At 30.7% G+C, this 23,836-nt stretch overlaps 2 protein-coding genes and 1 long non-coding RNA gene across 3 annotated transcripts; all 3 read right to left on the bottom strand.

Annotated features, from left to right (window-relative positions):
- Nucleotides 1–366: 366 nt before the first annotated feature.
- On the bottom strand, nt 367–1,539 carry LOC129286165 (putative F-box/kelch-repeat protein At1g12170). The gene has a single exon (XM_054922181.1). It carries the CDS (start codon nt 1,537–1,539, stop codon nt 367–369), a length of 1,173 nt encoding a protein of 390 aa, XP_054778156.1.
- A 9,666-nt stretch (nt 1,540–11,205) lies between these two features.
- Nucleotides 11,206–12,649, bottom strand: LOC129286848 (putative F-box protein At1g32420). Its single transcript, XM_054922922.1, has one exon. It carries the CDS (start codon nt 12,565–12,567, stop codon nt 11,413–11,415), a length of 1,155 nt encoding a protein of 384 aa, XP_054778897.1. The 5' UTR covers nt 12,568–12,649; the 3' UTR covers nt 11,206–11,412.
- Nucleotides 12,650–16,885: 4,236 nt separating this feature from the next.
- LOC129286956 (uncharacterized) lies at nt 16,886–19,075 on the bottom strand. The gene is made up of 2 exons (XR_008587556.1): nt 18,773–19,075; nt 16,886–18,358 (listed from the first exon to the last, which is right to left on the bottom strand). It is a non-coding gene; the product is annotated as an uncharacterized LOC129286956 (long non-coding RNA).
- Nucleotides 19,076–23,836: the final 4,761 nt, after the last annotated feature.

Genomic DNA, 23,836 nt, shown 5'->3' with positions numbered 1-23,836 from the left:
AATGACCTAACTGCCCTTTAATAACTACTACTACCTAGATAACACATGGTTTTTATTATTTTACATATCAACTTCTCACTCATATTATACCTAACAATGGATAAATTAGCTGGACAACAAAGTCCCGGATAAATTAGCTGGACAACAAAGTCCCAAATAATCCACGCATCAGTAAATAAATATAAAAACCTGATACTATAGAAAAGTCAAATAAAGCTACAGTAATCTATTATTGCATATCTGCATTCATCATTCTAGATATAGTTCTGGAATGAACTAAACTCTTATAGGTTATAGGTATATTCCCACCAAAAGTGCCTAAACAAGGTAAACATGAAATATAATAAGAAAAATTTTGGACCAAAGCTATTCAGTATGGATGTTTCCTATTGGTACAAGGCTTTCGGCATGGTTGAAAATACCATAACCAAGGGCAGATTTGCGGATATCATGCGTCTTAATTTCATTAGTTGTGAGATTGAACATCACAATTTTTCGTTCATCATTCTCTACTTCATCTTCAACTTGATCAATGGATCTAACATTGCAGACAATTTCATTCCTCCATATAGTTATTGGAATTAAAAACAAGTCTGGATAAGGATTGCTAGTGTATTTCTTTGTCCAACTCCATCTCTCCCTATTTGTGCCAGTCCCCTCCTCCATCACCCACAAATGAATCAAAGACGATCTGGAGTCTCCACTCAAAGTGTCAGAAAGCACAGCAAGTTTGTTCTCATATGCAGTAAGATATTTGGGAAATGATGTAGTTCGAACAGAAAAGGGTGAAGGAGGTGTTGGTATCAAGGTAAACAGTTCCATTGCTATGTCAAATGAGACTATAAAATTAATATCATCTTCATCCTCCTCCACACCAAGCTTTAGCCCAATCCAAAAGATAGCTCCATTAGTAGTGAAACCATCAGAATGAATAGCTACACCATCTAAGTTCCCAAATTCTACTTCCCTCCATGAACCTGTGCTTAATGAATACACTTCCACTTGATTAACCAGATAATCAATCTCAGAAACACGAACTTTCACTATCTTGTAATCATCAAGGGTTGGACTGAACCCAAATCCCACACAAAAATATTCATCCTCAGAATAATTAACAGCTCTAAGCACCGGTCTTGTCTCTCTTGTAGCTGGATTCCACACTAAAAGGGAAAGAGATCTAGGAAAAGTAGCCATGCCCACACAGAGCAAGCCATTGCAGGAATCAATGGTCCAAACACACCACCGCATAGAATTGGTAAAAGGATCATTCGGAACTTGAACGACTTTCATCTCACGATCGAGCAAGCATATTTGAAAAGGATCATATTTTCCAAAATCTTCTAAGAGAAGACAAAGGTTTTGAAGAGAGGAGTGCTGGAGGTGTTCAGCGATGAAAGATGAGGATTTGAAGAGATTTTTCCAAGGTTTGCAGACACATTGAAATCGGATTAGGGATTTTACTGGGAGGCGTACGAGAATGTTGGTGATGATATCTTGGGGAAGAACTGGGTCGTCGCCATTCGTTCCCACCTGGCTCATGGCGCTCGACTGGAAGAACGCTTCTCTCAGAGGAAAGCCTTTGGATTGATTCAAAAAAAGAAAAAGGAGAAAAGGCTTTGCCCACTGAAACTGAATATATTGTCAATTAAATAATTTTAGGGAAAATCACTGATGAGATGAGTCCCATAGAAGGATTATGATTACTCAAGAGCTGCACGAAATGGATAAATAATTTTTTTATTATTTCTTTTAATCAACATCTAATAAAAGAATTATTTCTTTTGATCAAATCCACTAAACTAAAATATTTGAAGTACTCATTTCTTTCGGATTCTATATATTATAATTATGTGTAAGTAATGAATAAGAGCTCTAAAATCTTTTTTATCGAAGTAGAATTGGAATCACCACTTAGATTTTTGAATACAAAGAGTATAGTTTTCACTTTTCATCCACGTTTGAGGTGAGTTTAATTAATATGATGCTTTGTATTTCTTAAATTAAGAACTATGGATAGTTGGATACAGGAGGAAGAATTTGAAGTCATCTGTTTATATTGCAGCCACCATCATACGATCATATGATTATTAGTATTTTCTGTATTTGAGGCATGGTATGTTGAGAATGTATTTGCCTTATTTATTTAATCTAAATGTATATTACAAGAATCAAACTTGAAATTTTGAAATAAACTAACTCATTCCATCAATTGAACCAAGTGTTTTTTGATAATGATTATTATTTTTAATGTCATATAGACTATATTTTATAAATGTGTCAATATGATGATTTTTATTTGTTTTATCTTTTTTAATATGTCATTTCTCATTTTTTTTATATGATCTTTTTCAATCTTTTGCTCCTCACCTTCCCTTTTTTGGCTCTCATATTTCTCTTTTGAAGTACTAATGCTAGCAGATGGTGGGCTTATTTCTTTACTAAACAATCAATTCCTTTGTTCATTATTATAGAAAGTGAATCGGGCTAAGTCAGGATGGATGATAGTGGGAGAGGAGGCATAGCCAAGCAACTCTCTCAAAAGGTGTCTGCTCGTGGAATTGAAAGAGATTGTTGCATTAACAAAGTATAGTAGTCAAAATATCTAAATAACGTCTTCCTGCATCTTGATGGGTCAGGTTTGATATTGATGGCTTTGTAAACATCAATGGAGTGATTGCTTATGGGAACATTATTAGAGACGATAAATGTAATTGGATCAAGGATTTCACAAAGAACCTTGGCTACCATCCTATCAAAGTCGCTGAACTTATAGGAATTTTGAAGGGCTTCAATCTTTATTGAAAAGCTAAATTTTTTAAAATCAACATCTATACAGATTCCATAAAAGCTCTATCTCTCATTGAACATAATCAATCAGAAAGCCATCCCCTCTTAGAATACATGAAGAAGATTAGAGACCTGACTATGAAGGACTAAAAAATTACCTTCGACCATATTTATAGAGAAGTGAATGGATGCGTCGATTTGCTTGTTCATCAAACATCCTATGATAATTTTGATATTATGATCTCAGATAATCTGCTTCTTGATTGTATTAATCTTATGATTCTATATGTAACTTGACTTTAGTCTCTTTATATGATTTTTCATGGCCTTGCATTAAAAAAATGTTGTTTTGCTTAGTTTTTTGAATTTTATAGAAGTAGCACTCAGAATTGCACCAAAGCAAGCAAATACCACCAAAGAACCCCAAAGCTTCGACTATGAGCGGATCGGTAAATCCTAGTCTTTTAATAATCTTGCTTGCCTTCTGTGGTTAATATAATTGATCTTTTTATTAAAAAAAATGTGAAAAGGTCATTATCCTGACTTGTGGGAATTAAGAAATTTATCCTGAGATAAATTGGTGAAAACTTTGGTCGGAATGAATAAGCTAATGATGATGGTCAATCAGAATAATGTTTTAGTGTGGCATGATTTTTTTTAAGCCTATTATCAATGAACGTGCTTCGAGTGTAACAGCTTCTACTGTTTTGGAATTAAAGGAATCTGATGGAGGAATAACTAATCTAGGAAGCTACAGGTTCAGAAGATTAAAGGGGATGATGGGTCCCTGAAGTTTATGTTTGCTTTGGTCTTTCATTTTTCATTTTTCTTTTTTAATAAAAACATCGATATATTAAAATGTAAGAAAGAGTTGTGCAATAGGATTCGTCTAAGAAAAAAAAAAATAGAATTAAGATAACTAAACTTGCAAATATGAAAAGAATTGGAGACAAACTTTGAAATTAAAAATCTAATATCATGACTAGGGCTTCTATGAAAAAAAAATTTTGTTGAAGGCCGTTGTAAAGCTTATGATTGCTTATAAAAAAAAATTACTTTATAAACTTTAGATCAAGTGGTATCATAAATTCTAAACTCATTATTATACAAATTATTTCCTCAACTTTTAAAAATAGTGCAATCTATTTCTTTTCATTAACAAAAATTAACTTTAACCTTTGGTTAAGCATAAAATGACATAAAAGAACATAAAAATTACAAAAAGAAAAGATAAAAATTATAAAAAAACTCAAAAATTATAGACAATGAAACAAAATATAGTGTCATAAGGTAGAATTAAAAATGACATGAAAAAAAGAGCAACTCAAATCTAGTTTCACCCATTTTTCTTCCCTCTGGAATGATATAAAACCATTAGAGTATTACATTGACAACTAGTCCCATTTGTTTACTAGAATGAACTGAATGCAATGGATTAAAAAAATTAAGGTAACAATAGGATGATCAAAAGGAATATGTGAGCACATTCTAACGGAAGAGGAGTAATTTAATTCATGAGATTAAGAATTATAATTCATAAAATTTTTGGAGGATGTGATGATTTTCACAGTTATAATATATACTAATGACTTTTATTATACTTATCATAAAGAAAAAAAATAATTTAATTTATTTTTATTTTAGTTTTTTTTAATCTAGTACATTTAGTAATGGGCCTAAATTGTTATACACCCATATTTGAAAGAACACGGGAGAACATGATACTATGGATAAGTAAACCCAAAAAAAAAATAGCTACAAATATCTTGAATAACTACATTCGTCATTCTGCACAACATATCTAAAAGGCATCAAGGATTCCATCAAAAGTTCTTAGCAAAGCAAGTCTACAATATAATAATTAAGACTTGGGATTTATCTTCTTCTTCTTCTTCTTCAGCTGCTACAAGGCTTTTCACATAATTGAAAAACTATGGCTGATATTGTGGACACTTCAGAACTCAGATTCACTAGTAGACATTGAACAAACATATAAATGCTTTTGGTTTATAATTATCCTCTTCACTTTCAGTCATATCAGCTTTGCAAAGAATATTTGGACGTTCCAATCAAAGTGAGACAACCCATAGCTAGTCTGTTGTCATGCAGAGTAAAATAACTTTGAACACTTCCATTGCTATGTCAAAGGAAACTAAAAAACCAATCATCTCTCAGCCTCTTCCTCCACAACTAGCTTTCACTAGTGAAAAAATACTAATATAAAGCTCACTTTTTAAACTAGTTACAGCATATACAATTTAGAAAGAAGAGGCGGTAGCATTATCGTAATTAAATGGTGTGTTTTAAAACTTTTTAAATTAGGCAAAATAAGAATTGGTTTAAACAATATTTTTTAAATTGGTTGACATTATAATCGGTTTGGAATATGTGACTACTTTTTTAAAAAAATAAATTTTTGTACTTTCTAAACCAGTTAAATGTGGACCTGATGTAGAAATATTTATATTTTCTAAAAATTAATTTTTAAAATTATTTTCTAGACTGATTTTGTATGAAACTAGTTTAGAAAATGATATAATAATTATTTTTAAATCTAAAAAATTACTTTCTAAACTGGATTTTAGTCTTAACTAGTTTAGAAAGTCTTCATAAAAGCCCTATTCAATCTGTTTTCTCATCAATCCTTCTTCCTTCCCCCATTTAAAATTTTAGAATGTTGCACTTTTCTTAGATTTTGTCTTCCCTCCCCACAAAATTTTTGAACATTGCAGAACATTTACCCTATGCAAATAAAAAAATACAAAAAATAATTTGTTTTATTTTAAATTCTTTTATACATATAGAAATTAATTTAATTCAATTTATACTCACACATGAAAATTTCTTATTTATTACTTATTTTTATCATAGGTCATACGCTTATTTTTTCATTACAGTCTCATGTTATACTTTATTTCCTTTTACTATATTAAAATTAAACAATTACCATGCAAAAATTTTAAAAAATATAAAAAAAATTAAATAAAAGGACAAAAAAAGGTTGGATGTTTACTGTTGATCAACAGTAACTAATCAACAAGGATCACTTAATATTAAAGATTATAGATATAGATGTATCACTAATTAGACTGAGAGTCAAGTTTGTAATGAAGATAAGGAATTAACACTTGATGAAAGATAGGGTATTCAATGTTGATATATATATATATATATATATATATATATAAAATTGAATTAGAGGAGAGAAAGTGATTAGAAAAAATGTAGTCAATGTTTAGACTAATCTACCAGTTTTCATATATGTAGGGAATATACAAACAAAGCAATAAATACTTACACCTAACAACTATTCTGGTTAACTCTAATAAATACAAAGAATAAATTCTAATTCTCAACACTGTCCCTCAAGCTAGTGTGTATAGATCATATGCACCAAGCTTGTTACAAATGTACTTTATTCGAGGTCCTCAAAAAGCTTTGGTTAATATGTTTGCTAGTTGATCATTGGAGCTAACATACTTCGTAGCAAGACATCCAGATTGAATCTTTTCTTGCACAAAATGACAATCTATCTCAATGTGTTCGGTTCTCTCATGAAACACTGGATTGGAGGCTATATGCATTGCAGCCTGATTATAGTTTTAACCAGATAAATTCATATGTAGTTAAGGCTATGGCACGATATTCAGCTTCAACACTAGACTTGGAGACAACATTTTGTTTCTTACGCTTATAAGAAATTAGATTTCTACCAATAAATACACAATACCTTGAAGTAGAGCATTGATCAATCGAGCATCCGGCCCGATATGCATCACTATACCCAACAATTTGAGTATCATCTTAGGAATCATTCTTATCACTATAACCATAGTTAATTATTTGAGAATTTCCCTTGTCTTCATATAAGAGTCCTTGACCTGGGAATCCTTTGATGTACCTGAGAATCCAAACTATAGCTTCCCAGTGGATATCACATGGAGATTCCAAGAGCTAACTTACCACACTTACAGGGAAAAAGATATCAGGACAAGTGAGAGTGAGGTAATTGAGTTTTTCAACTAGTCTCTAATATCTTTCTGGATTTACAAGAGGCTCCCTTTGTCCTGGTAGAAGTTTGACATTTAGATCCATAGGAGTATCAACCAGTCGACAATCCAAGATCCTTGTCTCTTTCATAATATCAAGAGCATACTTTCATTGTGATATATCAACTCTAGCCAATGATTGAGCTACCTTAACACTCAAAAAATACTTGAGCTTACCCAAATCCTTTGTTGAAAGGATTTCATTAAGTGATTTTTGAGTTTAGAGATTGCATCCTAATCATTACCTATAATAACAATGTCATCCACATAAACAACTAGATAAATGCATTGCCTAAAGGGTAAGTGATGATAGAATACAAAGTGATCTGCAGCACTACGAATCATTCCATACTCTTGAAGAATGATGCTAAACCTACTTAACCAAGCTCGAGGAAATTGTTTTAATCCATAAAAGGATTTATGTAGTCTACAAATCTTCCCAGACTCCCTTGAGCAACAAAACCAGGAGGTTGCTCCATATACACCTCTTCCTCAAAGTCACGATAGAGAAAAGCATTTTATATATCAAATTGATAAAGAGTCCAATGAGTGATAGCTGCAATTTTGGCAACTAGCAAAAAACTATCATCATAATCGAGGCCAAAGATCTGGGTATAGCCTTTGGTAATTAATCAAACTTTCAACTGATCAATAAAACCATCAAGAGCAATCTTGATAGTAAACACCCATCTGCAACCAACCAATGACTTTCTAGGAGGTAAGGCGATTAGGTTTAAAGTATAATTAGTATAAAGAGTAGCCATCTCATCAAGCATTTCCTGTCGCCACCCAAGATGGGCAAGTGCCTCGCTGACATTCCTAAGAATGGTAACAGAATACAAAGAACACACAAAAGCAATATATGATAGAGATAATTGGTAATAACTCAAAAAATTATAAATAGGATAGGGATTACAAGTAGAATGAGTACCCTTACAAAGAGCAATAAGGGCATCATTACAGGGATGCTGGATCTAAGCAAGAGCCGGTACTAGAGTAGGGGGCAAGTCCACAAGTATATCACTAGGGCTTGCCAAGGAGGAAGGACGAAAGAGACGATGGTATGTTTGAATATTGAGTAGTTTATCAATAATGGGCGAACCAAGGTAAGGAAGAGGAAGGACCTCAGATAAAGATTGTTTAAACTTGAAGGAGAGAAAATAAAGAGAGGTCTCAAAGAAAGTAACATCAGCTGAGGTAATGTACTTGTTTGTAGTAGGAGAAAAATAATGATAACCTTTTTGAACTCGAGAGTACCCAAGAAAAACACATATAATGGCTTTAGCAGTAAGTTTGTCTTTGCCAAGAGTCAAATTATGGACAAAGCAAGTGCACCCAAAAACACAAGGAGGAAGTGAATAAAGAGGTGTAGAAGGAAACAAAATAGAGTAAGGAAATTCATTGTGTAAAACAAAAGAAGGCATGCAATTAATCACGTAACAAGCAGTGAGAACTACATCGGCCCAAAAACAATGTGGCATTTTAGAGTGAAGAAGAAGAGTGTGAGCAGTTTCAATAAGATGCTAATTTTTTCTTTCAACCACACCATTTTGTTGAGGTGTGTATGCATATGAAGACTGATGCAAAATACCCTAAGAAGATAAATAATGGACAAATAGGGTAGAGAAGTATTCCTTTGCATTATCACTTCATAGTATAGAAATTGAAGGACTAAACTGATTTTTAATTTCAGTACAAAAATATTGAAACATAAAGAGTACTCTTGAATGATTCTTTAATAAATATAACCAAATGCAATAAGAAATATCATCAATAAAAGTTACAAAGTATTGAAAATTGAGATTGCTTGTCACACGACTAGGACCCCAAATATTAGAGTGAACAAGTTTAAAAGGAGCATAAGCTCCTTTATTGATACGATTAGGAAACAAAGACTGAGTTTGTTTTCTAAGTTGACATGACTCAAAATCAAGAGATTGCAAAGTTGAAATAGAAGGAGCCATCTTCTGAATTTTAGAAAGACTAGGGTGGCTAAGACGACTGTGAACAAGATTTAGTAGGATGACAATGCAAGGGGCTAGTGATATAGTGAATGGAAAATAGTAAAGTCCTTGGGACTCACGCCCAACACCAATCATCCAGCCCGTACTTTGATCCTGCAAAATGACAAAGATATCACTAAAGATAATCAAACAAGAGAAAGCACGAGTGAGTTGACTAACAGAAGTAAGATTGTAAGGACATCCAAGAACATAAAGGACAGATTGCAAATTATTAAAAGGAGAAATGGAAGCTTAGCCGATTCCTTTAACTATAATAGAAGAACCACTAGCTATAATAATGGCCGGAAGAGAGATTGAATTAGTAAAGTGAAATGAAAGATTTTTATTACCAGACATATGAGAAGAAGCACCTGAGTCAATAACCCATGGTCAAAGAGAAGAATGAGTAAGACAAGCAGTAGAATTGGTGCCTGGGCAATAGAGGCAACATGGATGATTGCTTGTTGGCCTAGAACTGGAGATACTCTTTATAATAAGCTCCTCTCAAGGTAATGGAATTAGATTGCTGCGCATTAAGAGTAGAGGATGCATGCGAGTACAAGTCAAAAGTCTAAACAACATTGGCAATCAGAGAAGGTTGCCAATAAAGACTATAGCAACAGTCTCAAGTATGTCCCAACTTGTTATAGTAAGTACATTAAGGGCATTTTCGAGGACCACTACATCCACCTCTACCACAAGTAGGTTTTAAGAAATCAATAGAAGTAGTAGTAATAGGTTTGGGAGCAGCCACCGTATTAAGAGAGACTCAAATAAGATGAGTAAGGACATCATTTAGAGCCGGAAGTAATGATCCACCAAGAATTTAATCTCAAAGATGACTGAGAGCAGGACGAATATTGTATAAAGTAAGAACCATGAATAGTTTATCCCACTCTTTTTCCTCGACTTCAAAAGTAGTAGGCATTAGAGAGCGAAATTCCTAACGAAGAGACTTAATGCAACTGACATAAGCAATATCATCCATGTCCTCCTACTTTAAACTAACAAGAGAGGTAATCACATCGCAATAGTAACAAATATCATTGCTGTATAAAATGGCAACCTTATTCCAAACATCTAAGCAAGTCTCAAAAGACTAATATAAAGGAAGTAACTTGGGATCAATGAAATTCTATAACAAGGAACACAACTGAGCATCAATTTTAATCCATGTAGGTTGCTAAGCTTCAAGAATATCGGCTACTTGCTTGGTCAAGTGATCTAAATAGCCTTGTCCCTTAAATTAGAGATGAACTGAAGCAACCCAAGATTTGTAATTTAAAGGCCTGTGTAACTTCTTAGTAGTAATAATAAGGGTACCACTAGAAAAAGAAAAAACGGCAATGGTCTTGGATTTTAAGGTAAACATCATAGAAGAATCAACCCTAAGATTAGAAGGAGAAGACCTTAGCAAGCACAATGGAGCAAAAGGCAGTGAGAATGGACATCAGACAAGCCTTCATGGGCTAAGAAGGTGAGGCTACACAGAGAAACAAAGGTGACATATGGGAGTGCGTGCGGCAACCGATGGCAACAAAACTCCAAGGACTAATCGATCGACGGCCTTTAGACACGGTGGTGGCGTGCGTGTAATGAACGAAGGTCATATAGCAATAGGTCAGTCAATAGAGACACACGGATGAACAATGACAAATGGAAGAACAGAATTCAAAAAGAAAAAAGAGATAGGCTAGAATGAAGCACGGCCTTAAGAATTCAGAACCACAACTCTAATACCATATTAAATTAAAGAAAAGAAAGTGATTAGAAAAAATGTACTCAATGTTTTTACTGATCTATCGATTTTCATATATATATATATATATATATATATAAAGGGAATATACAAGACAAAGCGATAAATACTTACACCTAACAACTACTTTAGTTAACTCTAATAAACACAAAGAATAAAACAAAGAATTCTCAACATATATATTTTGCAATCTACGGACATCAAATAGAGATTTGAGTGAAGAAATTTCATAAAGTGAAAAATTGGTTCTGGCATGCATGACATGATGAGAAAAAGAATAAGAAGTGAAAAATGAGATTGAATGAGGTGGTGGGAAAAAAATCAACAGAAACTTAGTATGGTGAACCTCATAGAACTCTAAGCAAATACTCTTCTAGACCATAAATGGTCCAAAGAGCACAAACCATCTTCTAAGGTACAACATTATTCAGATATACCAGTGTATTTAATTCATTTCTCCATAAAAATGACATGAAAAAGCAAGCAAATAAAATTTGGTTTATCCATTTTCCTTCCCTCTCGTGTGATATAAAACCATTAGTATATTACATGAACAATTAGTCCCACATACTCCACACACCAGAGACTAAATTATTATATATCCATATTTGAAAGAAAGCAAAACAACATGATATTATAGATAAGTCCAAAAAAGCTACAAACATCTGGTAGTTAAATAACTACATTCATCATTCTGCAAAACACATCTAAAAAGGCATCAAGGATTCCACCAAAAGTGCTTAGGAAGGTTAATCTACAATGTAACAATTAAGACTTAGGATCTAGGCTCTTTCTTCTTCTTCTTCCTCCTCCTTTAGGACTGCCGCCTAGGCTCTTCAATGTGGATGTTGCCAACCGGCACAAGGCTTTCCACATAATTGAAAATATTACGAAAACGACTGCCCCTGTGGATTGTCAAGAACTTAGATTCATTAGTACAGACATTGAACAGACATATAACAGCTTTTGGTTTATCATCCTCCCACTCATCTCTTTCAGTTACATCAACAGAGCAAATAATTTCATTCCCCCACATGGTCACTGGCATTAAAAAGTATGGATAGGATTTGCTCCTATATTTCTTGGTCCAATTCGACTTCTTCCCTGATGCACTGGTTACCTCCTCCATCACCCACAACTCAACTTGGAAGATTCTTCGATTCGCAGTGAGACAAACGATAGCTAGTTTGTTGTCATGCTCAGTGAGGTAGGCAGTCGAATTATAGCCTAAATCAGGCCATGGCATCACGGTGAACACTTCCGTTGCTATGTCAAAGGAAACTAACAAACTATCAATATCCTCAGCATTTTCATCTATGCCATTTGCACCATAAAAAAACACAGCTCCATTAACAGTGACAACATTGATAAAGTCAGAATAAACTCGCACACCCTCTAAGTTCCTAAATTCTATTTCTTTCCATGACCCAGTGCTTAATGAATACACTTCCACTCGCTTAACAGCGTTTTCATACTCAGCATAAGTTCTGACTATCTTGTAATCATTAACAATAGGAGAGAATCCAAATCCTAAAGCGCAATCACCATCAGAACCATGCATAGCTACTGACAACGGTCTGACCTCTCTAGTCGATGGATTCCACAGTAAAAGGGAAGGAGAAGAAACACCATACCTATCGATTTCAACACAGACGAGGCCGTTGCTGGAACCGATAATCTTAGCACCCAGCAAGGAACCCATCAAAGGTGGGTTCGGAACTTCAAAGATTCGCATCTCGCGACTGAGCAAATAGAAACGCAAAGGATCATTTCTATAATTCTGTTGCAAAAGAAGAGAAGGGATTTGATGACTGGAATGGTGGAGCTGATCTGCGATGAAAGATGGGGTCTTGATGAGATTTTTCCACTCTTTGGAAACACATTGGAATCGAACTAGGGACTTCACAGGCAGTCGTTTGAGAATGTTTCGGACGATTTCTTGAGGAAGAAATGGTGTAGCACCGTCCATCACAATCTGCTCCAATGTTGCTTGACTGGTAAGAACGAATCGCTCAAGGGGAAGCCTTCGCCATTAGGGAGGGATTCCTGGAGTGGACTATGGAAGAAGCGAGCTATCTCGCATTTGTATTTTCATTTAAATACGAACCGTTAAATACGAAATATTCCGTACATTTAATTGTATATTAAAAAAAATCATTTAATTCTTATAATTTTAATTTAATTATAATTTAATTTTTAAATTCTAACTTATCATAATTTAATTATCATAATTTTAATTTATTTATAACTTAATTTTTAAATTTTAATATTTTTAAATTAATCTTTAAATTTTAATATTTTCAACTCAATCTTTATAATTTTAAATATTTAAATATTTTATTTTTATGTTTTAAAAAATAAAATTATAAAAATTAAAAATATTTTAAAATTTTAATATTTATAAAATTTATAAAGATTGAAAAAGTTTGTTAATATAAAATATTAATAATAAATTTTAATATAATTTTAATTTTTATAATTTTATTTTATAAGATATAATAATTAATATATAAAAAATTAAAAATACAAGAACTGACTTGCAGCTTATAAGAATTAAAATTAAAAAATTAAATTATAAATAAATTAAAATGTTAAAGATTGAAATATAATAAATTAAAATTTAAAAATTAAATTATAATTGAGTGTAAGAATTACATAATTAATTTTTATTTATATTTAAATACGAGAAAGACATTTATTCTCTCATGACCTAATTTTACTCTTTCTCTATTCATGGAGGGTCCCATTGTGACGAGAATTGAGTGTTTTTGTCGACAATTGTAACAATTTGTTTGCATATAAGATTAATGAGTAAATAAAATTTTAAACTATTATTCAAATATAACTCTATATCTTGAACTCTTAAAATATAAAAAATAATTTTTAAATTTTTAAATTTATAACAAAATAAATTTTGTTAATTTTTTAACATCGTTATTGTCCATACAGATACAATTCAGAGTTTATTTTTCTATAAATTTAACCCTTATTATTATAGTACCCGTGTGGATAGTTACAGTATTAAAAAAGTTAACAGTGAAGGTTTATTTTTTTATGAATTTAAAAGTTTAAGATTTATTTTACATATTTTAAAAGTTCAAAATTCAAAGCAATTTTTAAACAAGAATTCAGAGTCCTATTTACTCATTAACTCTTGTGTATATTTGAATTCAATTCATTATCAGCAAATTATTACTATTATTTTTAATTGTAAAGGATAAAAAATTGACAAGTTATATATAATTTTAACAAATCTAAATGTATAACTACTATCCCTCAATAATAGCAAAGGTAATTAATTTTACCATATAAATATTTTTTTTTATCAACAAGGAAAACACAGAAAACTACTCACCATTCAATTTTATATAATTATAACCAAATGGAGTAAATAGACAATACCCATGTTATGAAAATTGAATCTGCTATTAAACCCATTCAGGTATTAGTTTACAGTTTAATAGTTGGACCACAATCTAAACTGTAGTTTAGTTGATCATAAATAAATTAATATATTTTAAATATTATAAATAAATAATAATATATAATAGTAAAAATAAATATTTAAATTTCAAACAAAATAATATGCAATAAAAGAGATAATATCATTAATATTACATCATTTTCATCCAATACATATATAATTATTTTATAATTTATAATTTATAACTTTAATACACACACATAAATAATTCATATATATACTTCTTTATTTTTTTTTCATTTCATAATGCTTATTGGGCATAAATATGTATAAATTATATTTAAAAAATATAAATAAAAAAATAATGTATTCAATTCAACCAATTTCTCACCAATTTTATCAATTTTAGCTAGTTCATTTGGTTCATAGAATGAGCAATTTTTTGTAGTAACTGGATCGAATCTATAACTGACTCTCGATTGAATTAATTAGACCAACCAGTTCAGTCTAGTTTTACTAACATGCAAAATACCATCTTTTGCAAACATCAAATAGTTTAAATTTAATTTTTAGATGATTTACAATTGCTAATTTAAAATAACTAACGAGATTTCATTATCGAGTAGTATATAATGAGATTGGAGACCACTTGATGCCCTCCTAAATGGGACAATTTCTAGAGGTGGCCAATATCTGAAAGAGTTAAAATGTTCATGTGGCAAGTGTATCACCTAAGACTTCCAGCTAACTTTCTTAAAGCCAAGAGAGGCTTCTTTGATAATCTTTTATGTCCTTTTGAGTGTAATAGTGAGAAAGAAATCTTGCATATTCTCCATAGTGCCTTTAAGCGCGTGAGATTTGGAGAGCTTTTATTAACATAACATGCTTCAAAGTTTTTTTTTTTTTGGTAATTTGCAGGTGTTGCTTAAATGGAATTCTCAACATAGTCCATGCTACAACAGATTCAAACAATGGCCGTGGACTAGAATTTTTGGATCGGTGCTGGATCCTCTGAACAACTAGAGTATGGCAGTTGTCGACTATATGGCAAGAAACGCCCATGGAGGAGGCGAGACCTTGGTAGTAGTGGACTGAGTTCCTCAAGAGTGCAGGGAATTAACGCAGAAGGACTACGACTGTAATTGTTAATGTTTTGTGTTTGCTTTAGTAAGCTCTAGTTAATTGTATCTACCCAAGCTCTCAGCTTACCTTCTCGTATTCAAAAATAAAAAAACAAAAACAAAAAGTAGTATCAATTACCAGTAACCCCAAAGCCTCTTTAAGTTAAATCATCATTTTTTATCAAAGAAGTTAAATCATCATTAATGTATAAGATTTTTCAAATACAATTAGAGTGGTTGGTCCAAAAGAATACAATTAGAGTGGCAGGAGATTCAACTTTTTAATGACTGGAATTTGCCCCGCGGTGACTGCATGTCTGCATTGGTCTCTAATGAGACAGAAAATATGACATCATGAATGGGGATTATAGAATGAAGCCAAAAAGCTTTTTACCGCTGAGATAATAATATACTCTCTCTATTAAAAAATATAAAATATTTTAATTGAATTTTACCTCCAAATAAAACAATTACATATCTCTAATTAATATTATCTTTTTATATTTATCCTTATATAATAATAGAATGTTTCATTTTAAAATAAATATAAAATAATTATTTGATAAGGACACTTTAAAAAAAATGCATTGATTTAAAATACTATTAAAAATGCCTTATATTTTTTTAACATTTAGCTCATTAAAAAATGCTTTATATTTTTTTTAGAAAAGAAGTATAACTTAATCAAATTAATTTGGCATTAGCTTTGATAAATACAGACCAATTTTAACATGTCAAATAAGAAAAGCTACTACTTTTGCAAACATTTTGTTCAATCAAAACTACGCAGATTGGCAACAAGAAAAGTTAACTTCAACTTTTAAGCAAGAATTGGATATAGTCCGAAGAATCACGAAAAATATGATAAGCAAGAATTTTTAAGATAACGTTATAGATGTTGAGCTCTTTAAAAGTGATGTTTCACTGTATGCTGAATTCATTAGTTACATAATTCAGAGAATAACAAACAAGCATGCCTTTTGAACAAAAGAAACCAAACTAAGATCTCACAAGACAAAGAGACCCCAAAAAATTGAAATAAACCCACAAGCTAAAGGAATTTAGTCTCATCTTTCTTCAAATCATGCATAAGGGTGCTTCTGACTGTGATTAGAAAAACATAAATATAACAGTTTTTTTTTTTTGGCTGCATCAGATATAACACTAAACAATATAATTGTGGACCTCAAATGACTCCGAAAAACTTTCGGTTTAATTCATTTTCTCCATTAGCAATGAAAATAAAACGCAAACAACTCAAATTTACTTCACTTTTATTCCTCGTCATATTATACATGAAACCATTGGCATATTGCATGAAGAAAATTTTCTGCTCCATCATCCCCAATTTCACATTCAATGTAATCAACCAGTCTAAAGAAAAACATCTAATTTCTTCCACTCTCCACTGATATTAAACAAAACATAAAAGACAGAAGTTCAAATAAATAACATCTAACAAAAAAGTCACACACTTCAACAAGAATGTTACTAAAACGATGGCATAACATAACAATTTAAATGCAGAGTTTATAATGGTGACTTCTTTTTAATTTAAGACAATTTGTTTGAAAATATCAGAGATAACTTTCTTATTGGAGCGTAGTTAAGTCCCTTTTTCATTGAATGGCCCATCCCTGTCGTGGATTATACGATATTTTTCAACATCAAAATAGACAACCTATCACTGAAAATGAAATATTTCTTAAAAGCTACATGATAACCGCATTGCTCTCCAAAGGGACAGAAAACATAACATGAATACCGTAGGGAGTTTATACAATGAAGCAAAAAAGCTTTTTACTGAGATACATACCTAAATAGAATTAATTTGGCATGAGCTTATATGAGGCAGTAAGATAAATACAGAACATTTAAACAGGTCAAAAAAGTAAAGCTACTAATTTTGTAAACATTTGTTCCTTGAGTGGTTCAAAAACTATGCACAGTGGCAAATCATTGTCAGTAAATGACTTGAAGGCCACATGGAACGTACATAAAATTTAAGTTCTTCCATCATCTGTTCAAATTCATAGTCATTTAACAAACTCAACAGAGGGTAATCACCAATTCAGCTTCAAACCTTAATATAGTTTATGTTTTATGACAATGGCACTCCAGAAATGCATGCAGGCAAATATTTGCTTCTGTTTAAAGTTCACTGAAAGTCCATAATGGGGAATATTAGGAATTCAGTGAGATAGAACTTAAGGCAAATTTATACTCACATGAAAATGAAACAAAAGGAACGCTTTATTACAAGAGTTGCCATTCGCAACTGTTTTTATCTTGCCAATCCTTCAAGAATTGGATATGATTGTCGTTCCCCTCAAATCAGTCAATATAGAAGTCTCGTAAGGGCTCAAGTCAAAATAATATTAAAAAGAAATACAAGAATGGGAAGTTCATCAAAACTTAATGTTTTAGATTATGTGGTTTACAATTCATAGTTCAAGAACTTGTTCAATTGAAGATACACAGCAGCTTGTAGCTCCTTTGTAAACCCACATATAGTATCTTTTGAAAAGACACAATGATGCGCTTCATGCCCACAATGGGGGGAAAAAAGAAATCAGAACTATTGAAAGAAAAAGAAATTGTGATCGCTTTAATTTGGCAGAGTCATGTTAGTAGTATAATGATATGCATGTGTTCTGATATGATTCTCCTCTCCTATCAAGTCTAAATAAAGACTCAATCAGTCATTATAAGATTCTCCCGCAAATGATTTTCTATCAGGGTTAAAACCAACTATATAGAAATTTATGGGTGATACTGGCAACCAAAACATGTCAAGTTAAGGCTGCAAAGCGGACCCCAACATCTATCTTTGCACTTTTCATTAGGTCACTGATAATTATGTTTATACAAAGCCTCAGGATTTGTGCATCGTGAATCAAAATATGGCGCAAGAAGTTATGAAGTCTCGGAAACATTCCACGTCAAGTAGAAAAGATATAATGATAAACAAAAGGCTGAACTAAAAATACAATAAAAATCAAAGCAAACAAAATAAAGAGAGAGAGAGAGAGAGAGAGAAACAGATATTTCTGCTGGAATTTCTAATTGGAAAGGAAAGGGAAAAAAACCATATGAACTAAGACGCCCTATGCTAACCGGACTGGCCACTAATGCTGAATCTAAGATGATTTTTTCCAAACCTGATTCGTGTCCTCACCCTCAACGCAGCATAGCTCTGTTTGTCCTCGGACAATCTGGCACAGTCATGTATGTAGTATAGTAATATGCATGTGTTATGATATGATTCTCCTATCAAGTCTAAATAACGTCTCAATTTGTCACTATAAGATTCTTCCGCAACTGATTCACCTTCAGAGTTAAAAAAAACAATATAGAAATTTATGGGTGATACTGGCAACCAAAACATGTTAAGTTAAGGCTGCAAAGCGGTTCCCAACATCTATCTCTGCACTTTGAATTAGGCCGCTGATAATTAAGTTTATACAGAGCCTCAGGATTTGTGCATCGATGAATCAAAATATGATGCAGGAAGTTAAGAAGTCTCGGAAACATTCGACGTCAAGCAGAAAAAATATAAACATAAAACAAAAGGCTGAAATAAAAAATGCAATAAAATCAAAGAAAAATAAATTTAACGAGAAACATACCTTTCCGCTGGAATTTCTAATTGAAAAGGTAACGAAAGAATCACAAGAACCATTCCGTAGACTGGGCTTGAAGATTTTGTTTTCTTCTTTTAATACTTCCGATGAGCGTGGATTTAAAAAAAATTGTTAGATCAGGTCTGGCCGCTAATGCTGAATCCAACGATTTTTTTCGAACCTGATTCACGCCCTCAACGCAGCACAACTCTGTTTCTCCTCGAGAAGGCTACAGGGAACGATCCTTCAACCCTGCTTGGCTTGGAAAGCCGTGAGCGACGAGCGAAAAGCTATTTTATAGCCAGCGAAGGTCGGCGCTTGGAAATGACCGTTGGGATTAGGGTTTACAGAAGAGGAGCCCTGAAGTGCCTGTTTGGACAACGCATATAATCAAGATAGAATTTCAGTAGGGCCGCTATAAAAATTTAATTTTAGGTGGATTTAAAAAATTTTTTAATTTCAGTTTATTTTAAGAGAAAAAAGTCAAAAAAAATTTTAATAATAAAAAAAAATTAAAATACGCTTCACTTGTTATACAGAATACTAATTGTTAATTTTTTTACTATATTTATTAATTTACAATTATCATTTGTAAACTACATCCGACCATACAATTAACAACATTAATTATTAATTTCTTAACTTTAATTATTAATTATAATATCTGTTAGTATTTATAATTGATATTAGTAAATTATAAGACATCTCAATAATTAATAAGTAATTTTAAAAAATTAATAAATAAAGTTAACAAGTTAGCAATGATATTGCTACTTATGATTGCATAATCGATTTTAAGTTTATATAATGATTAATATATCAACTCATGTAACTTGAAACTCATATTTATAAATTAACAAATACAGTAATAAAATTAATAATTAGTAATTCTGTAAATAAATGAAAGATATTTTAGTCCTTTCACAGTCAAATTCTTTTGACTTTTTTTCTTGGACTAAAATAAATTTTAAATTTTTTTTGGACTCACCTGAAATTAAATATCTACTGTGGTTCTTAATTGAAATTGTCCCTATAATCAATTTTAGATGTCAAAGCCATGTTTTTGCAAAAATATATCTAAACGCTTCTATTACATGTTAAAATTAATTATAATTTAAAATCATGCTTTTCTAAGAATATTCAAATACCCATATACATGCTAAAATTAATTTTGATCCCCAAAATTATGTTTTTCTTTAAAATATCCAAACACATCTATATATGTCAAAATCAATTATAAACCCAAAAATATGATTTGTAAAATAATTTATATGATTTTTGATAAATTTTAAAAAAAATTATGATTGAAAAATATGAATTAAAAAGAAGGTAATAGTAGCTTATTAAATAACCATAGTTTTTAGTTCATAATTAATTTTGACATGTATAGGAATGTTTGGATATTTTTAAAAAACTATAGTTTTGAGTTTACAATTGATTTTGACATATACAATGGATGTATGGATATTTTTTGAAAAACATGATTTTAGATTCATAATTGATTTTCACATAGAATAATGATATTTGGATATATTTTCACAAAATCATAGTTTTACTTAATTTTCAATTCTGCTTTCCAATTCTACTTTTCAGTTTTAATTAAAATCAATCTTATTAATTAGTTTATTTTAATTGAAACAAATATTATTAATTAATTTATAAATTAATTATATATCTTATAACATAATCAATTATATTCAAAATCAATCACATTAATTAATTTTTTATAATTAATTATACCCCAATTAAAATTCAAACACACCTCCAATTAGTTAATCTGGTGGTTGCTTGATACTGAAATCACAAATTTTTAATTTTTTTTCACTCAAAATGATCTTTTTATTGTAGAAAAAATGATTTTTTTAACAAATCATAATTATTATAATGGAAAAATGACAATAATTTCTTCAAATTATATAACTGATAATCTGATTACTCAAATAGGGGTTTGTTATTTTAAAAATTTATTTTTCAATAATAGAAATTATAATGCCAAATTCTAATTTCTGTTTAATTCTTACAATTCACAAAATAAAAATTATGATTAAAATTTTTTTATAATAAAAATTATATTTCATAAATTATAATTTTTTGTTCAACTCTTGTGATTTACATAACAGAATTTTTGATTTCTTAAGCAAAAGTTTATAATTAAGACTTATTTTTTTAATTAGAATAAAATAATATTTTTAATTTAAATTTTATCAATAAAGAGATCTCTAAATACTTTAATAAAATTATAATATTACGAGAAACTAAATTATTATTTATATCATTTAAAAAAATTTTATTATTCTTTTTCTATTTACAAATAGTTAAGCTTTCCGGTAAAGAAGAAAAATGAAAGCTAGGTTTTCCGGTTTTTCCACTTCGCGATTATGACACCCTTCTTTTTAAAAGATGTTTTAAATAAAATTTAAAAATTAACATATTTTTATAATAATTCTTAGTATCTTTTTAAAAAGCATCATATTTACTTAATTAAAAAATTTACAACTCGTTGTATCTTTTGTCAATATATGCTTTTATATTTTATTTTACTTAGTAGGATGATAAATAAAAAAATTTAAATTTATTTTTCTGATTTTATAACAAAATTCTTTAATTTATTTCACTTATTGTCAGAAATAAGATTTATTAACTCCAAATGAAAATAATTGTCATGACAACTCAAAAAAAAATTTAGCAAAAAAATTAGTTTAATCAAAATCTAAAAAAAAAATTTGCAGAAAAATTATTATAAATTAATAAGTAGACATAAATAAAGGATTAAAGGGTAATTTGGCCTCTAAATTATATGCTAAGGAGCATCTAGGATCATAAATTTAATTTTAGTATAATGTCTCCTTTAACTTTTAAAAACTATACAATTTTCACTTTTGTTATTAATAAAAGTTAACTTTAATTATTAGTTAACTGTAAAATGACAAAAAAACCTAAACATTAGAGAAATAATTCAAAACATGTTAGTAAAGGCCTTCAAATTACATAAAAATGATGTATATTTTTTGGTAACTAACAGTTAAAATTAATTTTTATTAATAATAAAGGATGACATTGTACTATTTTAAAAAATGAAAGATTAAATTTGTACTAAAAACGAGCTTAAGATCTCAAAAGTTTATGGAGTAACAAATTGTCATCTAACCTTAAAATAAATGCAAACATCACAATCAAAAATGACAAATATATTGAAATATAAATCATCAATTTAGAAGGTGAACCATCTTTATGGACAATAATGTCCATGAATTATATATATATATATATATAGATATAACTAAAAAATTTCAAGTTGCCATATATGTTTGCAAGGAGGCTTACAATTGTACTGCCCGAAAGTTGATATTTAGTTACATAAATAGCTTTTACTCCCTACCACACGGGAAGCATGCACTTTCATTATATTCAAATTACAAATTAATAATCTCTCTTTTTTGACCAATTGAAAAATATCGTTATTGGGGATTTATTATCAAGCCTTGAGCATCATTAAAAAGCATGAGAAATACTGCATTGAATCTATATTACATTGCCAACATAATTTTCAGTTTCACTGTTGAAAGGCGTATATTTAAGCATTTAGTTTTAGTCGCATTCTTATAGTTTGAGTCATCTACAAGCTATGACAAAAACCTAAATGCAAATAACTTATCCATTTAATTGAAAGAATAATATAAATTTAGTTCTTCATATAAAGCTATGCATGATGCTCATAGCCCAAAAAGATCTCCATGTTAAATATGTTCACTGGTAAGTCTGCATTGAAGTGATACAAGTCCAAGAAAATTTACTTGTCAACATCAAATTAAAATAGTACAAAGAAACAGAAAAATAAAAAATCAGCACATAGATGGAATTTCAAGTCCCTTTTTTTTCAAAAAAAATAATCAAGCAGACACATCATAAGAAACTCAAAGCTATTCAACAAATAGAAAAGGAGGATACTATCTATGTTTTCATTGAACACCATCAAATATTGAAAGGAAAAAAATTGGAACTGGGAGAAAATATTAATCTTGAGCAGGGTGAGTTGAGAATTGGAACTGAGAGAAAATATTAATCTTGAGCAGGGTGAGTTGAGCATGGTCTCATATCAAGCTTTAAAGCCAACAAAATAAAGCAACCTGCAAGAGAACCCAAACATGCAAACATATCAATTAGAAGCTTATTACTATAAGAAACTACGGATAAACCACTCAGAGCTGCCAATTTGCTCTTCCTCCTTTAAACCATCGTTAGCTAGGCTCCCCAAAAGCTAATATCATGAAGACACTTCTACATATAAGGGACAACTAATTGCTCATGTCTTGGAAATTGCATGAAGACATTTCACTCTTCCACCTTTCAATTTTATTGTGCTTTAACCATCTGTATCTCCAGGTTCAATCTGATAAACCCTTTTTTGTCCCAAACTTAAAAAAATTCTGAACCCTTTGGGATCAAACGAACGCAAAGTTGTAAAACAACCTTTTTCATTAAAGCTCCTTTCTATGCACATTCAATTCTTTCGATGTAAATCATGTCATGTGACATGATTTATAAATATTTAAAATCACCCCTGCAACTATGTTACAGTAAATAATACAACAGAATTAAAATTTAAAATTTTCAACTGGCCACTCAAAATTATAACGACCATCTTCCCCAATCCAACACATGGATGGCCAGAATAGAATTTGGAAGCTAACATAAACCGGAATTGTAGTGACTATTTTCAGCAACGCACCAGGAATCTTGACAACAAAAAATCATCACTAATAAATGATAGCACTTTCACAACCTTTTGTAACATGAATACAACAACAACAAGCCTTTATCCCACTAGGTGGGATCGACTATATAATTGCAAGACACCATTGTGTTCTATCATTTATCAAGCTTTTAGGAATATTATTAATTAAGAGATCGCGTTCAACAACTTCCAAGAGTGTTCTCTTAGGCCTTCCTCTACCTCTCTTAATCGGACTCAAAGTTATATGTTTCACTCTTCTCACTGGTGCCTCCCTTGATCTTCTTTGTACATGCCCAAACCATCTCAACCAATTTTCTACCATTTTTTCCTCAATA

This window comes from Prosopis cineraria, unplaced genomic scaffold, assembly GCF_029017545.1.
Source record: "Prosopis cineraria cultivar Desert tree isolate PC_DT_omini unplaced genomic scaffold, ASM2901754v1 PC11, whole genome shotgun sequence".
In the NCBI taxonomy this organism is placed as follows: Eukaryota; Viridiplantae; Streptophyta; class Magnoliopsida; order Fabales; family Fabaceae; genus Prosopis; species Prosopis cineraria.
The sequence above is the reverse complement of the archived record's forward strand: the minus strand, read 5'-3'. Positions and strand labels throughout refer to the sequence as shown.

Coding starts and splice junctions, on each gene's coding strand:
- LOC129286165 (XM_054922181.1), bottom strand. CDS start 1,539: ATGAGCCAGGTGGGAACGAATGGCGACGACCCAGTTCTTCCCCAAGAT.
- LOC129286848 (XM_054922922.1), bottom strand. CDS start 12,567: ATGGACGGTGCTACACCATTTCTTCCTCAAGAAATCGTCCGAAACATT.